The sequence below is a fragment of the Agelaius phoeniceus genome, chromosome 38, assembly GCF_051311805.1.
Source record: "Agelaius phoeniceus isolate bAgePho1 chromosome 38, bAgePho1.hap1, whole genome shotgun sequence".
In the NCBI taxonomy this organism is placed as follows: domain Eukaryota; kingdom Metazoa; phylum Chordata; class Aves; order Passeriformes; family Icteridae; genus Agelaius; species Agelaius phoeniceus.
The window spans coordinates 1,758,727-1,774,715 of record NC_135304.1 but is presented as its reverse complement, the minus strand read 5'-3'; the positions used below and the strand labels follow the sequence as shown (position 1 = coordinate 1,774,715).

At 62.7% G+C, this 15,989-nt stretch overlaps 1 protein-coding gene across 3 annotated transcripts; it reads right to left on the bottom strand.

Annotated features, from left to right (window-relative positions):
* Window positions 1-723: 723 nt before the first annotated feature.
* Window positions 724-15,741, bottom strand: LOC129134628 (cyclin-dependent kinase 20-like). 3 transcript variants are annotated; one of them, XM_077172566.1, is made up of 9 exons: window positions 15,559-15,735; window positions 15,364-15,477; window positions 13,000-13,188; window positions 9,709-9,830; window positions 9,563-9,625; window positions 8,591-8,714; window positions 4,677-4,832; window positions 1,081-1,183; window positions 724-1,010 (listed from the first exon to the last, which is right to left on the bottom strand). In XM_077172566.1, exons 1-9 carry the CDS (start codon window positions 15,643-15,645, stop codon window positions 910-912), a joined length of 1,059 nt encoding a protein of 352 aa, XP_077028681.1. In that variant the 5' UTR covers window positions 15,646-15,735; the 3' UTR covers window positions 724-909. The 3 variants fall into 3 exon arrangements, with proteins under 3 accessions (XP_077028681.1, XP_077028679.1, XP_077028680.1); XM_077172564.1 differs by having other exon boundaries at window positions 724-1,183; window positions 15,559-15,734; XM_077172565.1 differs by lacking the exons at window positions 724-1,010; window positions 1,081-1,183; window positions 4,677-4,832; window positions 9,563-9,625; window positions 9,709-9,830 and adding an exon at window positions 6,065-6,896 and having other exon boundaries at window positions 15,559-15,741.
* Between the last annotated feature and the right edge of the window lie 248 nt (window positions 15,742-15,989).

Sequence of the window (15,989 nt, the reverse complement as noted above, 5' to 3'; positions counted from 1 at the left end):
TTTTGCTGCTCCTGGGGGCGCTGGTTTGGGGCTGGGGTCCCCCCAAATCCGGGGGGGATCTGGGACCCCCTGCATGGGGGGAGGGGCAATGGTGGGGAGGGGTCCCAGAGCCCCCCCCGGGGATCCCCAAAATGGGGAGGGGTCATCGAGGGGGGGGGAGGGGCAGGGGGGGGGGGTCCCCAATTTGGGGAGGGGTCCCAGAGCCCCAGGGGGGGAAGGGGTCGGGGGGGGCCATCAGGGACTCCCCAATTTGGGGAGGGGTCCTGCAGCTCCATGGGGGGGTCAATGGGGGTCCCCCCATATTGGGGAGGGGTCCCAGGGGTCCCCCCATATTGGGGAGGGGTCTCAGAGCCCCTGGGAGCCTCTCAGGGGTCCCCCATATTGGGCAGGGGTCCCAGGGGTCCCCCATATTGGGGAGGGGTCCCCAAGACTGGGGAGGGGTCTCAGGGCCCCTGGGGTGTCAATGGGGGTCCCCCATGTTGGGGAGGGGTCCCAGGGTGTCAATGGGGGGGTCAATGGGGGTCCCCCATTTTGGGGAGGGGTCAATGGGGGTCCCCCCATTCGGGGCAGGGGTCCCAGGGTGTCAATGGGGGTCCCCCATGTTGGGGAGGGGTCTCTCAGGGGTTCCCCATATTGGGCAGGGGTCAATGGGGGTCCCCCAGTTTGGGGAGGGGTCAATGGGGGTCCCTCATTTGGGGCAGGGGTCCCAGGGTGTCAGTGGGGGGGTCAGTGGCAGGTTGGGGGTTTCTCAGGGCTCCCCCATTTTGGGCAGGGGTCCCAGGGTGTCAATGGGGGTGTCAATGGGGGTCCCCCATTTTGGGGAGGGGTCAATGGGGTCCCCTCTATTGGGGAGGGGTCCCAGGGGTTCCCCACACTGGGCAGGGGTCTCAGGGTGTCAATGGTGGGGTCTCAGGGGTTCCCCATATTGGGGAGGGGTCTCAGGGCCCCGGGGGTGTCAGTGGGGGTCCCCCATTTTGGGGAGGGGTCTCTCAGGGCTCCCCCATTTTGGGCAGGGGTCCCAGGGCCCCGCGGGGGGGCAGTGGCAGGTTGGGGGGGTCAATGGGGGTCCCCCATTTTGGGGAGGGGTCCCAGGGCCCCGCGGGGGGGCAGCTCCAGCGCCGTGTCCAGGCTGAACTCGGGGGGGCGCGCGGGGCCCCCCCGGGGCCGGGGGGGGGCTCAGCTCCTGGGGCCCGAAGAAGAACGGGTGGAGCAGGGCCTGGGGGGAGGGGGCGTCAGGGACCCCCAAACACCACCGAAAATGGGGGGGGGGAGGGGCCTGAGTGACCCCAACCCCCCCCCAATGAGGGTCCTGGGGCTGTCAGTCCCTGAGAGCCCCAAAAACACCTGGGAGCTCCCCAAAAACACATCTGGGAGCCCCCCCAAATACACCTGAGACCCCCACAAAAACACACCTGGGACCCCCCAAGAACACCTGAGACCACCCCCCAAACACACCTGAGACCCCCCCAAAACACACCTGGGACCCCCCCCAAATACACCTGGGACCCCCCCCCCCCAAACACACCTGGGACCCCCCACAAAAACACACCTGGGACCCCCAAACACACCTGGGAGCCCCCAAAAACACACCTGGGACAGCTGCAGCACGTCCAGTGCAGCCAATCTGGGGTAGCCCAGTCCCCCCAGTCCCCCCAGTGCTCCCAGTGCTCCCAGTTCCCCATTCCCCCAGTCCCTCCAGTCCCCCCCGGTTCCTCCCAGTGTTCCCAGAGCTCCCAGTCCCCCCAGTCCCCCCAGTCCCTCCCAGTTTGCCCCGGTGCTCCCAGTCCCTCCCAGTGCTCCCAGTGCTCCCAGTCCATGCCTGGTGTGCCTGGTAGTGCAGCAGGACAATGGCTCCATCACGGGTACCCCAGTGTTCCCAGTTCCCCCCAGCACTCCCAGTCCCTCCCAGTCCCCCCAGTCCCCCCCAGTGTTCCCAGTTCCCCCCAGTCCGTGCCTGGTGTGGCCGGGGGCGCAGCCATGCCCGGTAGTGATGCAGGACAATGGCTCCATCATGGGTACCCCAGTTCCCCATTCCCCCAGTCCCCCCAGTTCTCCCAGTTCCCCCCAGGTCTCCCAGTCCCTCCCAGTGTTCCCAGTCCCTCCCAGTGCTCCCAGTTCCTCCCAGTGTTCCCAGTCCCTCCCAGTCCCTCCCAGTGCTCCCAGTTGCCCCAGTGCTCCCAGTACCTGGTGTGCCCGTGGGCGCAGCAGGACAATGGCTCCATCACAGGTACCCCAGTTCCCCATTCCCTCAGTGCTCCCAGTTCCCCCCAGTGCTCCCAATTCCCTCCAGTCCCCCCAGTCCCCCCAGTGCTCCCAGTCCCTCCAGTCCCTCCCAGTGCTCCCAGTGCCCCCCAGTGCTCCCAGTACCTGGTGTGCCCAGGGGCGCAGCCGTGCCCGGTAGCGCAGTAGGACAATGGCTCCATCATGGGTACCCCAGTTCCCCCCAGTCCCCCCAGTTCCCCCCAGTCTCCCCCATTCCCCCAGTCCCTCCCAGTGCTCCCAGTCCCTCCCAGTGTTCCCAGTACCTGGTGTGCCCGTGGCCACAGCTGTGCCCGGTAATGCAGCAGGACAATGACTCCATCATGGGTACCCCAGTGCTCCCAATTCCCCATTCCCCCAGTTCCCCCAGTCCCTCCCAGTCCCTCCCAGTGTTCCCAGTCCCTCCAGTCTCCCCCAGTCCCCCCAGTCCGTACCTGGTGTGCCCGTGGCCGCAGCCGTGCCCGGTAGCACAGCAGGACAATGGCTCCATCACAGGTACCCCAGTGCTCCCAGTCCCCCCCAGTGCTCCCAGTTCCCCCAGTCCGTCCCAGTCCCTCCCAGTCCCCCCCAGTCCCTCCCTGTGTTCCCAGTCCGTGCCTGGTGTGGCCTTGGGCGCAGCCGTGCCCGGTAATGCAGCAGGACAATGGCTCCATCAGGGGTACCCCAGTTCCCCATTCCCCCAGTGTTCCCAGTCCCTCCCAGTGCTCCCAGTGTTCCCAGTCCATACCTGGTGTGCCCAGTAGTGACGCAGGACAATGGCTCCATCACGGGTACCCCAGTCCCCCCAGTCCCCCCAGTGCTCCCAGTCCCTCCCAGTCCCCCCAGTCCCCCCAGTGCTCCCAGTCCCTCCCAGTCCCCCCCAGTGCTCCCAGTGCCCCCCAGTGCTCCCAGTACCTGGTGTGCCCAGGGGCGCAGCCGTGCCTGGTAGCGCAGCAGGACAATGGCTCCATCACAGGTACCCCAGTCCCCCCCAGTCCCTCCCAGTGCTCCCAGTCCCTCCCAGTGCTCCCAGTCCCTCCCAGTTCCCCCCAGTCCCCCCAGTCCCTCCCAGTCCCCCCAGTCCGTACCTGGTGTGCCTGTGGCCGCAGCCGTGCCCGGTAGCACAGCAGGACAATGGCTCCATCACAGGTACCCCAGTGCTCCCAGTTCCCCCCAGTCCCCCCAGTCCCTCCCAGTCCCTCCCAGTGTTCCCAGTTCTCCATTCCCCCAGTCCCTCCCAGTCCCCCCAGTCCCCCCAGTCCCTCCCAGTGTTCCCAGTTCCCCCCAGTCTGTACCTGGTGTGCCCGTGGGCGCAGCCGTGCCCGGTAGCGCAGCAGGACAATGGCTCCATCACAGGTACCCCAGTTCCCCATTCCCCCAGTTCCCCCCAGTGCTCCCAGTTCCCCATTCCCCCAGTCCCTCCCAGTTGCCCCAGTCCCTCCCAGTGTTCCCAGTGTTCCCAGTCCCTCCCAGTGTTCCCAGTCCGTGCCTGGTGTGCCCTTGGGTGCAGCTGTGCCCAGTAATGCAGCAGGACAATGGCTCCGTCACAGGTACCCCAGTCCCCCCCAGTCCCCCCCAGTTTCCCCAGTGCTCCCAGTGCTCCCAGTCCCTCCCAGTGCTCCCAGTCCCTCCCAGTGTTCCCAGTCCCTCCCAGTCCCCCCAGTCCATACCTGGTGTGCCTGGGGCCGCAGTCGTGCCCGGTAATGCAGCAGGACAATGGCTCCATCACGAGTACCCCAGTTCCCCATTCCCCCAGTGCTCCCAGTTCCCCCCAGTCCCTCCAGTCCCTCCCAGTGCTCCCAGTGCCCCCCAGTGCTCCCAGTACCTGTTGTGCCCGGGGGTGCAGCCGTGCCCGGTAGCGCAGTAGGACAATGGCTCCATCATGGCTACCCCAGTTCCCCCCAGTCCCCCCAGTTCCCCCCAGTCTCCCCCATTCCCCCAGTCCCTCCCAGTGCTCCCAGTCCCCCCCAGTGCTCCCAGTTCCCCATTCCCCCAGTGTTCCCAGTCCCTCCCAGTCCCTCCCAGTTCCCCCCAGTCCGTACCTGGTGTGCCCGGGGGCGCAGCCATGCCTGGTAGTGATGCAGGACAATGCCACCATCATGGGTATCCCAGTTCCCCATTCCCCCAGTCCCTCCCAGTCCCTCCCAGTGTTCCCAGTCCCTCCCAGTGCCCCCAGTCCCTCCCAGTCCCTCCCAGTGTTCCCAGTCTCCCCCAGTCCCCCCAGTCCCTCCCAGTGCCCCCAGTCCATACCTGGTGTGCCCGTGGCCGCAGCCGTGCCCGGTAGCGCAGCAGGACAATGGCTCCATCACAGGTACCCCAGTGCTCCCAGTCCCCCCCAGTGTTCCCAGTCTCCCCAGTCCCTCCCAGTTCCCCATTCCCCCAGTCCCTCCAGTCCCTCCCAGTCCCTCCCAGTCCTCCCAGTTCCCCCCAGTCCGTACCTGGTGTGCCCGTGGCCGCAGCCGTGCCCGGTAGCGCAGCAGCTGCTGCAGCAGGTCCAGCGCCGCGGGCTCAGCGCCCGGCACCAGCAGCGCCAGCGGCGGCGCCGCCCGCGGCCGGAACCGCAGCTTGGGGAAATCGGGCAGCTCTGACAGCTCCTGGGGGACATGGGAACCAGTGTGAACCAGTATGGACCAGTATGGACCAGTATGGACCCGCATAAACCAGCATAAACCAGTATAGACCAGTATAAACCAGTATGGGCCAGTACAGACCCATGGGCAGAACCGCAGCTTGGGGAACTCGGGCAGCTCTGACAGCTCCTGGGGGACATGGGAACCAGTGTGAACCAGTATGGACCAGTATAGACCAGTATGGACCAGTATAAACCTGCATGGACCCGCGTAAAGCCGCATAAACCAGTATGGACCAGCATGGAACAGTATGGACCTGCATAAACCAGTATAGACCAGTATGGACCAGTATGGATCGGTATGGAACAGTATGGACCTGCATAAACCAGCATAAACCAGCACAAACCAGTACAAACCACTATGGACCAGTATGGACCAGTGTAAACCTGTATGGACCTACATAAACCAGCACAAACCAGTATAAACCAGTATGGACCAGTATAGACCAGTATGGGCCAGTACAGGCCCATGGCCAGAACCGCAGCTTGGGGAAATCGGGCAGCTCTGACAGCTCCTGGGGGACATGGGAACCAGTGTGAACCAGTGTGAACCAGTATGGACCAGTATGGACCAGTATGGACCAGTATGGAACAGTATGGACCCGCATAAACCAGCATAAACCAGTATAGACCAGTATAAACCAGTATGGGCCAGTACAGGCCCATGGGCAGAACCGCAGCTTGGGGAAATCGGGCAGCTCTGACAGCTCCTGGGGGACATGGCAACCAGTGTGAACCAGTATGGACCAGTACGGACCAGTATGGACCAGTATAAACCTGCATGGACCCGCGTAAAGCCGCATAAACCAGTATGGACCAGCATGGAACAGTATGGACCAGCATAAACCAGTATAGACCAGTATGGACCAGTATGGACCAGTATGGACCAGTATAAACCATCATGGACCAGTACAGGCCCATGGGCAGAACCGCAGCTTGGGGAAATCGGGCAGCTCTGACAGCTCCTGGGGGATGGGAACCAGTGTGAACCAGTATGGACCAGTATGGACCAGCATAAACCAGTATGGACCCGCGTAAAGCCACATAAACCAGTGTGGACCAGCATGGAACAGTATGGACCTGCATAAACCAGCATAAACCAGCACAAACCAGTATAAACCACTATGGACCAGTATGGACCACTGTAAACCTGTATGGACCCGCATAAACCTGTATGGACCTACATAAACCAGCACAAACTAGCACAAACCAGTATAAACCAGTATAGGCCAGTATGGGCCAGTACAGGCCCATGGGCAGAACCGCAGCTTGGGGAAATCAGGCAGCTCAGACAGCTCCTGGGGGATGGGAACCAGTGTGAACCAGTATGGACCAGTACGGACCGGTATAAACCAGTATGGACCAGTATGGACCCGCGTAAACCAGCACAAACCAGTATAAACCAGTATGGACCAGTATGGAACAGTGTAAACCTGCATGGACCCTTATAAACCTCTATGGAGTCACACAAACCAGTATAGACCAGTATGAACCAGTATAAACCAGTATGGACCAGTATAAACCTGCATGGACCAGTATAGACCTGCATGGACCAGTATAGACCTGTACAGACCAGTATAAACCGGCATAAACCAGTATAGACCATCATGGGCCAGTACAGGCCCATGGGCAGAACCACAGCTTGGGGAAATCCGACAGCTCCTGGGGGGACGGGAACCAGTATGGACCAGTACAGACCACTGTGGACCAGTATAAACCAGTATGGGCCAGCACAGACCAGTATGGGCCAGTATAGACCAGTATGGGCCAGTACGGACCCGTGGGCGGAACTGCAGCTTGGGGAAATCCTGCACCTGCAACAGCTCCTGGGGGACAGCAACCACTATGGACCAGTAAGGACCAGTATGGACCAGCAAGGACCAGTATGGACCAGCAAGGACCAGTATGGACCAGCAAAAACCAGTACAGTCCACTATAAACCAGTATGGGCCAGTATGGACCAGTGCAGGCCAGTACAGGCCCATGGGCAGAACCAGAGCCTGGGGAAATCGGGCAGCTCTGACAGCTCCTGGGGGACAGGAACCAGTATGGACCAGTATAAACCAGTATGGACCAGTGTGGGCCAGTATGGATCAGTGTGGGCCAGTATAAACAGCATAAACCAGTATGCACCAGTATGGACCAGTAGGGAGCAGTGCTGGGCAGTATGGGCCAGTGTAAACCAGTACAAACCAATATAAATCTGTGCACACCAGTATGGCCCAGTATAGGCCAATATAAATCAATATAAATTAATACAGACCAGTGTAAACCAGTACAGGTCAGTATGCACCAGTACAAACCAGTATAAACGAGCCCAAACCAGTATGCACCACTTACACCACTACAAACCACTATGAACCAGCACAAACCAGTATAAACCAGTGCAGACCAGTATGCACCAGTGTAAACCAGTGCAGACCAGCACACCCCAGCATTTACCAGTATAAACCACTCCGGACCAGTATAAACCAGTACAGACCAGTCTAAACCAGTGCACACCAGCGCCTCCCAGTGCCCTCCAGCTGCCCTCCCAGTGCTCCCAGTGCCCTTCCTGCCTCTGTCCCAGTCCCTCCCAGTGCTCCCAGTGCCCCTCTCCCAGTGCTCCCAGTCTCTCCCAGTCCCTCCCAGTCTGTCCCAGTCACCCCAGTCCCCCCCATTCCCCCCCAGTGCTCCCAGTCCCCATTCCCAGTCCCTCCCAGTTTGCTCCCAGTGCCCCCAGTCTCACCACAGTTTGATCCCAGTCCCCCCAAGTCCCATTCCCAGTCTGTCCCAGTCCGTCCCAGTGCTCCCAGTCCCCCCCAGTCCCTCCCAGTGCTCCCAGTCCCTCCCAGTGCTCCCAGTGCCATCCTGCTCCTCTCCCAGTCTGTCCCAGTCTGTCCCAGTCCCCCACAGTCCCTCCCAGTCCCTCCCAGTGCTCCCAGTGCCGTCCTGCCCCTCTCCCAGTCCATCCCAGTCCCTCCCAGTCCGTCCCAGTGCTCCCAGTACCAGCCAGTCCATCCCAGTGCCCTTCCTGCCTCTCTCCCAGTCCGTCCCAGTGCTCCCAGTCCCTCCCAGTCCCTCTCCCAGTCCCCCTCAGTCCGTCCCAGTGCTCCCAGTCCCCCCAAGTCCCATTCCCAGTCTGTCCCAGTCCCTTTCAGTCCCCCCCAGTGCTCCCAGTCCCTCCCAGTCCCTCTCCCAGTCCCTCCCAGTCCCTCCCAGTCCCCCCCAGTCTGTCCCAGTGCTCCCAGTGCCCCCCACTCCCCCCAGTCTGTCCCAGTCCCTCCCATTGCCCCTGTCCCAGTGCTCCCAGTCCTGCTTCCAGTCCTTCCCAGTCCCCCCCAGTCCCCCCAGTACCGGCCAGTCCATCCCAGTCCATCCCAGTCGCCCCCAGTGCTCCCAGTCCCTCTCAATCCCCCCCAGTCCGTCCCAGTGCTCCCAGTCCCTCTCCCAGTCCATCCCAGTCCCTCTTCCCGTGCCCCCAGTACCGGCCAGTCCCTCCCAGACCCGTCGTGCCCCTCTCCCAGTCCCCTCCAGTCCCTCCCAATCTGTCTCAGTCCCTCCCAGTCCCTCCCAGTCCCTCCCAGTCCCTCTCCCAGTCCCTCCCAGTCCCTCCCAGTCTGTCCCAGTCTGTCCCAGTCTGTCCCAGTCTGTCCCAGTCCCTCTCCCAGTCTGTCCCAGTCTGTCCCAGTCTGTCCCAGTTCCCCTCCCAGTCCGTCCCAGTCCATCCCATTCCCCCCGTACCGGCCAGTCCCGGGGGCTGGGCGTGCCCAGGGCCCGCAGCACACAGCACAGCTGCTCGATGTCGTTCTCCCCCGGGAACAGCGGCGACAGCGTCAGCAGCTCCCCGAAAATGCAGCCCACGGCCCTGGGGGACCCCGAAATACCACAGGGATCCCCGGAATACCACAGGGACCCCGAAATACCACTGGGATCCCCGAAATCCCACAGGGACCCCGGAATACCACAGGGACCCCAAAATACCACAGGGATCCACGAAATCCCAAAGGGACCCCAAAACCCCAAAGGGATCCTGAAATCCCAAAGGGACCCCAAAATACCACAGGGACCCCCGAAATCCCGGGGGGAGCCCCTAAAATCCCGGGGGGAGCCCCTAAAATCCACGGGGACACCCCAAAACCCCGGGGGGAGCCCCCCAAATCCATGGGGACACCCCAAAATCCACGGGGACACCTCCCAGAATCCTGGGGGGAGCCCCCAAAATCCCACAGGGGACCCAAAAATCCCACAGGGACATCCCCCAATCCCAGGAGATCCCCAAAATCCTACAGGGGACCCCAAAATCCACGGGGAGCCCCCAAAATCCCGGGGGGAGCCCCTAAAATCCACAGGGACACCCCAAAAATCCCATGGAGACACCCCTAAAAATCAAGGATAACACCCCAAAATCCCACGGGGACACCCCAAAATCCCACAGGGGACCCCAAATTCCCACAGGGACGCCCCTCAATCCCAGGAGATCCCCAAAATCCCTGGGGACCCCCCAAAACCCCGGGGGGACACCCCAAAATCCCCGGGGACACCCCAAAATCCCACAGGGGACCCCCCAAAATCCCACAGGGGACCCCCCAAAACCCCGGGGGGAGCCCCTAAAATCCACGGGGATGCCCCCAAATCCCATGGGGAGCCCCCAAAATCCCACAGGGACACCCCAAAACCCCGGGGGGACCCCCCAAACCCCCCATGGGCACCCACCACAGATCCACGCCCTCGTCGTAGTGCCGGGCTCCATAGAGCAGCTCCGGGGCTCGGTACCACCTGCACAAAGTGGGGGGGGCTCAGGGGGGTCCCCTCGGCTTTTTGGGGACCCCCCGAGGGTGGGGACACCCCGAAATCGGTACCTGGTGGCCACCTGGTGGCTGTAGGGGCGCCCCGAGGGCGGGCCCAGCACCCGCGCCAGCCCAAAATCCGCCAGCTTGAGGCGCCCGGCGCTGTCCAGCAGCAGATTGGCCGGCTTGAGGTCCTGCACCCCAAAAACGGCATCAGGGGGGACCCCCGTGCTCGGGGAACGCCTCCCTTCCCCTCCCCAGACCGGGAACACCCCCGGAATGCGGGTATGGGGGAGCCCCGCTCGATTTTGGGGTGCCCCGCTCGATTTTGTGGGGTCTCAGCCCTTTCAATCCCTGCAGAGGTATTGAGGGATATTGGGGGATATTGGGGGATATTGGGGTACCCCCAGGTGCCCACCCCGGTTTTGGGGTGTCCTGCAGCTGAGCCTCCCCTCGCCCTGATTTTGGGGTCCCACACCCAGTTTTGGGGTGCCCCGCTCGATTTTGGGGAGTCCCAACGCTTTCAATCCCTGCAGATATTGGGGTCCCCCTCAGGTGCCCACCGCGGTTTTGGGGTGTCCTGCAGCTGTCTGAGCCTCCCCCCGACCCCATTCTGGGGTCTCCCCCATTTTGGGGTGCCCCCCTCGATTTTGGGGCCCCCCGCTCGATTTTGGGGAGTCCCAGCCCTTTCAATCCTTGCAGATATTGGGGTCCCCCTCAGGTGCCCATCCCGGTTTTGGGGTGTCCTGCAGCTGTCTGAGCTTCTCCCCCCCCCATTTTGGGGTTCCCCCCTCGATTTTGGGGTGCCCCAATCCTTTCAATCCCTGCAGGGGTATTGGGCTATTGGGGGATATTGGGGTATTGGGGGATATTGGGGTACCCCCAGGTGCCCATCCCGGTTTTGGGGTGTCCTGCAGCTGAGCCTCCCCCCGCCCTGATTTTGGGGTCCCCACACCCAGTTTTGGGGAGCCCCCTCGATTTTGGGGTGTCCCAGCACTTTCAATCCCTGCAGATATCGGGGTCCCCCTCAGGTGCCCACCCTGGGGTTTCCTGCAGCTGAGTCTCCCCCCGCCCCCATTTTGGGGTTCTCCCCAATTTTGGGGCGCCCCCCTCGATTTTGGGGAGTCCCAGCACTTTCAATCACTGCAGGGGTATTGATATTTGGGGTATTGGGGGATATTGGGGTCCCCCTCAGGTGCCCATCCCGGTTTTGGGGTGTCCTGCAGCTTCTGAGCCTCTTCCACTCTGATTTTGGGGTCCCACACCCAGTTTTGGGGTGCCCCCCCTCGATTTTGGGGTGCCCCCCTGGATTCTGGGGCGCCCCCCTCGATTTTGGGGAGTCCCAGCACTTTCAATCCCTGCAGATATTGAGGTACCCTCAGGTGCCCATCCCGGTTTTGGGGTGTCCTCCAGCTGTCCGAGCTTCCCCCCGCCCTGATTTTGGGGTCCCACACCCAGTTTTGGGGTGCCCCACTCGATTTTGGGGTGCCCCCCTCGATTTTGGGGTGCCCCAGCACTTTCAATCCCTGCAGAGGTATTGAGGGATATTGGGGGATATTGGGGTCCCCCTCAGGTGCCCACCCTGGTTTTGGGGTGTCCTGCAGCTGAGCCTCCCCTCGCCCTGATTTTGGGGTCCCACACCCAGTTTTGGGGCGCCCCCCTCGATTTTGGGGTGCCCCCATCGATTTTGTGGGGTCTCAGCCCTTTCAATCCCTGCAGGGGTATTGATATTGGGGGTATTGGGGGATATTGGGGTCCCCCTCAGGTGCCCACCCCGGTTTTGGGGTGTCCTGCAGCTGCCTGAGCCTCTTCCGCTCTGATTTTGGGATCCCCCACCCAGTTTTGGGGTGCCCCGCTCGATTTTGGGGAGCCCCAGCACTTTCAATCCCTGCAGGGGTATTGAGGGATATTGGGGGATATTGGGGGATATTGGGGTCCCCCTCAGGTGTCCACCCTGGTTTTGGGGTGTCCTGCAGCTGCCTGAGCCTCTTCCACTCCGATTTTGGGGTCCCCACCCAGTTTTGGGGTGCCCCAATCGATTGTGGGGTCTCAGCACTTTCAATCCCTGCAGGGTATTGGGGGATATTGGGGTACCCCCAGGTGCCCATCCCGGTTTTGGGGTGTCCTCCAGCTGCCTGAGCCTCCCCCCGACCCCATTCTGGGGTCCCCCCCATTTTGGGGTGCCCCCCTCGATTTTGGGGCCCCCCACTCGATTTTGGGGAGACCCAGCACTTTCAATCCCTGCAGATATTGGGGTCCCCTCAGGTGCCCATCCCGGTTTTGGGGTGTCCTGCAGCTGTCAGAGCCTCTTCCACTCCGATTTTGGGGTCCCCACCCAGTTTTGGGGTGCTCACGTGGGGTGGGAGGTGCCTCTCCCCAGTCCCAGGGTTCCCCCCATTTTTGGGGTCCTCCTCCCCCCATTTTTGGGGTCCTCCTCCCCCCATTTTTGGGGTCCTCCTCCCCCCATTTTTGGGGTCCCTCACCCAGCACAGCCAGTGGTGCCAGTGTCCCCCCATTCCCAATGCCCCCCATATTTTTAGGGTCCCTCTCCCAATTTTGGGGTCCCTCACCCCGTTTTTGGGGTCTCCATTCCTGTTTTCGGGGTCCCTCACCCCATTTTGGGGTTCCCCTACCCCATTTTTGGGGTCCCCATTCCCATTTGTGGGATCCCTCACCCCATTTTTGGTGTCCATAACCCCATTTTTGGGATCCCTCACCCCATTTTTGGGTTCCCCATTCCCATTTTTGGTGTCCATAATCCCATTTTTGGGATCCCTCACCCCATTTTTGGGGTCCCTCACCCCATTTTTGGGTTCCCCATTCCCATTTTTGGTGTCCATAATCCCATTTTTGGGGTCCCCTATCCCATTTTCTGGGTCCCTCACCCTGTTTTTAGGGTCCCCATTCCCATTTTCGGGGTCCCTCACCCCGTTTTTGGTGTCCATAACCCCATTTTTAGGGTCCCCATTCCCATTTTTGGGGTCCCTCACCCCATTTTTGGTGTCCATAACCCCATTTTTAGGGTCCCTCACCCCGTTTTCGGGGTCCCTCACCCCGTTTTTGGGGTCCCTCACCCCATTTTCGGGGTCCCTCACCCAGTTTCGGGGTCCCTCACCCTGTGCACGAGGTGCTGGCTGTGCACGTGGCCCAGCCCCCCCATTTTCGGGTTCCCCATTCCCATTTTCGGGGTCCCTCTCCCCGTTTTGGGGTGCCTCACCCTGTGCACGAGGTGCTGGCCGTGCACGTGGCCCAGCCCTCCCTATTTTTGGGTTCCCCATTCCCATTTTTGGGTTCCCCATTCCCATTTTTGGGTTCCCCATTCCCATTTTCGGGGTCTCTATTCCCATTTTCGGGGTGCCTCACCCTGTGCACGAGGTGCTGGCCGTGCACGTGGCCCAGCCCCCGCAGGGTCATGGCCAGCAGGGCCCTCACCCGGGCCGGGGGCAGCGGGGCCGGGGCCGCCCGCAGGAGCCCCCCCAGGTCCCCAACCAGGAGCTCCAGGGCCAGAACCACGGCAGGGCCCTGGGCAAAGGCAGCACGGAGCCGGATCACCTGTGGGGACAGCAATGGGGACAGCAATGGGGACAGTGACAGTGACACAGTGACACCTGGGACAGTGACACCTGGGACAGAACCACGGCAGGGCCCTGGGCAAAGGCAGCGCGGAGCCGGATCACCTGTGGGGACAACAATGGGGACACTGACAGTGACACAGTGACACCTGGGACAGTGACACCTGGGACAGAACCACGGCAGGGCCCTGGGCAAAGGCAGCGCGGAGCCGGATCACCTGTGGGGACAGCAATGGGGACAGTGACAGTGACACAGTGACACCTGGGACAGTGACACCTGGGACCCTGGGCAAAGGCGGCACGGAGCCGGATCACCTGTGGGGACAGCAATGGGGACATCAGGGACACTGACAGTGACACAGTGACACCTGGGACAGAACCACGGCAGGACCCTGGGCAAAGGCGGCACGGAGCCGGATCACCTGTGGGGACAGCAATGGGGACAGTGACAGTGACAGTGACACAGTGACACCTGGGACAGAACCACGGCAGGACCCTGGGCAAAGGCGGCACGGAGCCGGATCACCTGTGGGGACAGCAATGGGGACAGTGACAGTGACACAGTGACACAGTGACACCTGGGACAGAACCACGGCAGGGCCCTGGGCAAAGGCGGCACGGAGCCGGATCACCTGCGGGGACAGCAATGGGGACATCAGGGACAGCAGGGACAGTGACACCTGGGACAGTGACACCTGGGACAGTGACACCTGTGACAGAACCACGGCAGGGCCCTGGGCAAAGGCGGCGCGGAGCCGGATCACCTGTGGGGACAGCAATGGGGACAGCAATGGGGACAGTGACAGTGACACAGTGACACCTGGGACAGGGACACCTGGGACAATGACAGTGACACCAGGACCACGGCAGGGCCCTGGGCAAAGGCGGCACGGAGCCGGATCACCTGCGGGGACAGCAATGGGGACATCAGGGACACTGACAGTGACACAGTGACAGTGACACCTGGGACCCTGGGCAAAGGCGGCACGGAGCCAGATCACCTGCGGGGACAGCAATGGGGACAGCAATGGGGACAGCAGGGACACTGACAGTGACACAGTGACACCTGGGACAGTGACACCTGGGACAGTGACACCTGGGACAGAACCACGGCAGGACCCTGGGCAAAGGCGGCACGGAGCCGGATCACCTGCGGGGACAGCAATGGGGACAGTGACAGTGACACCTGGGACAGTGACACCTGTGACAATGACAGTGACACCAGAACCACGGTGGGACCCTGGGCAAAGGTGGCCCGGAGCCAGATCACCTGTGGGGACAGCAATGGGGACAGCAGGGGGACAGTGACACAGTGACAGTGACACCTGGGACAGTGACAGCTAGGGCAATGACAGTGACACCAGGGACAGAACAACCACAGGGCCCTGGGCAAAGGCGGCACAGAGCCGGATCACCTGTGGGGACAGCAATGGGGACAGCAATGGGGACATCAGGGACACTGACAGTGACACCTGGGACAGTGACAATGACACCAGGGACAGTGACACCTGGGACAGTGACACCTGGGACCCTGGGCAAAGGCGGCCCTGAGCTGGATCACCAGTGGGGACAGCAATGGGGACATCAGGGGGACAGTGACACCTGGGGGGGACAGCGGGGACAGCAGTGAAGACAGCGGGATTGGAACCAGATCACCTGCGGGGACAGTGGGGACAGTGCTGGGGACAGGAACACTGGGGACATCAGGAACACTGGGGACACCAGGGACAGTGACACCAGGGGGGACACCGAGATTGGAGCTGGATCACCTGCGGGGACAGTGGGGGGACAACAGTGGGGACAACAATGGAGACATCCAGCAGCGACATCAGTGGGGACACGGAGAACACGGGGGACACCGGGGGCAGTGACACCTCGGGGGACACCGGGATTGGAGCGGGCTCAGCTGCGGGAGGGGACACCGAGGGGACACGGGGACCCTAGAGAAGGGGGGAACCCTGAGCTGGGGGGGACAGGCGGCCTGGGGGACACGGGGGAGCCGTATGGGGACACCAGGGCTGCGGGGGGGGGCACCGAGATGAGCTCGGGGGGGCACCAAGGACTCGGGAAGGGGCACAAGGGACTATGGGGGGACAACAGGGACTAAGGGGGAGCACCAGGGACTCGGGGAGCCCCCGGATGTGGGGTCACTCACATGGGGGTGCGCCTCCATCTCGCGCAGGGCTTTGATCTCGCGCAGGGTCTGTGGGGGCAGCCCCTCCTCGGGGCGCCGCAGCGGCACCTTCTTGAGGGCCACCAGCTCCCCGGTCTGGGGGGACACGGCGGGTCAGGGAGGCCCCGCCGGGCCGCGTTACCCACCCCGAGCCCCCGAGCCAGCCCCCGGCCCCACCTCGCGGTGCTTGGCCTTGAACACGACGCCGTGCGCGCCCTCCCCGATGCGGCCCAGCACGATGTACTGCTCCATGCCGCGGGGCATTGTGGGCCGGCCCGGGCCTCCACCGCCCCACACTGCCCCGCGCCGAGCCCGCCGCACCTGGTTGCTATGGCGATAGGCCCCGCCCCTGACAACCAGCCCTGGCAACAGCCAATAGCGCGCCGCTGTGAGTAAGTAGGCCCCGCCCCTAGCAACGCGCTGCCTGGCAACAGACCACGCCCCTAGCATCCGTCGCTGCATCCCATCAAACCCCGCCCCTAGCAACCCGGTCAGGCCCCGCCCCTAGCAACGCGACGGACCCTAGCAACACGGGTCAGATCCCCGGCAACGAGACCCCGCCCATAGCAACAAAGCCCCGCCCCTTAGCAACCAGGCCCCGCCTCCCC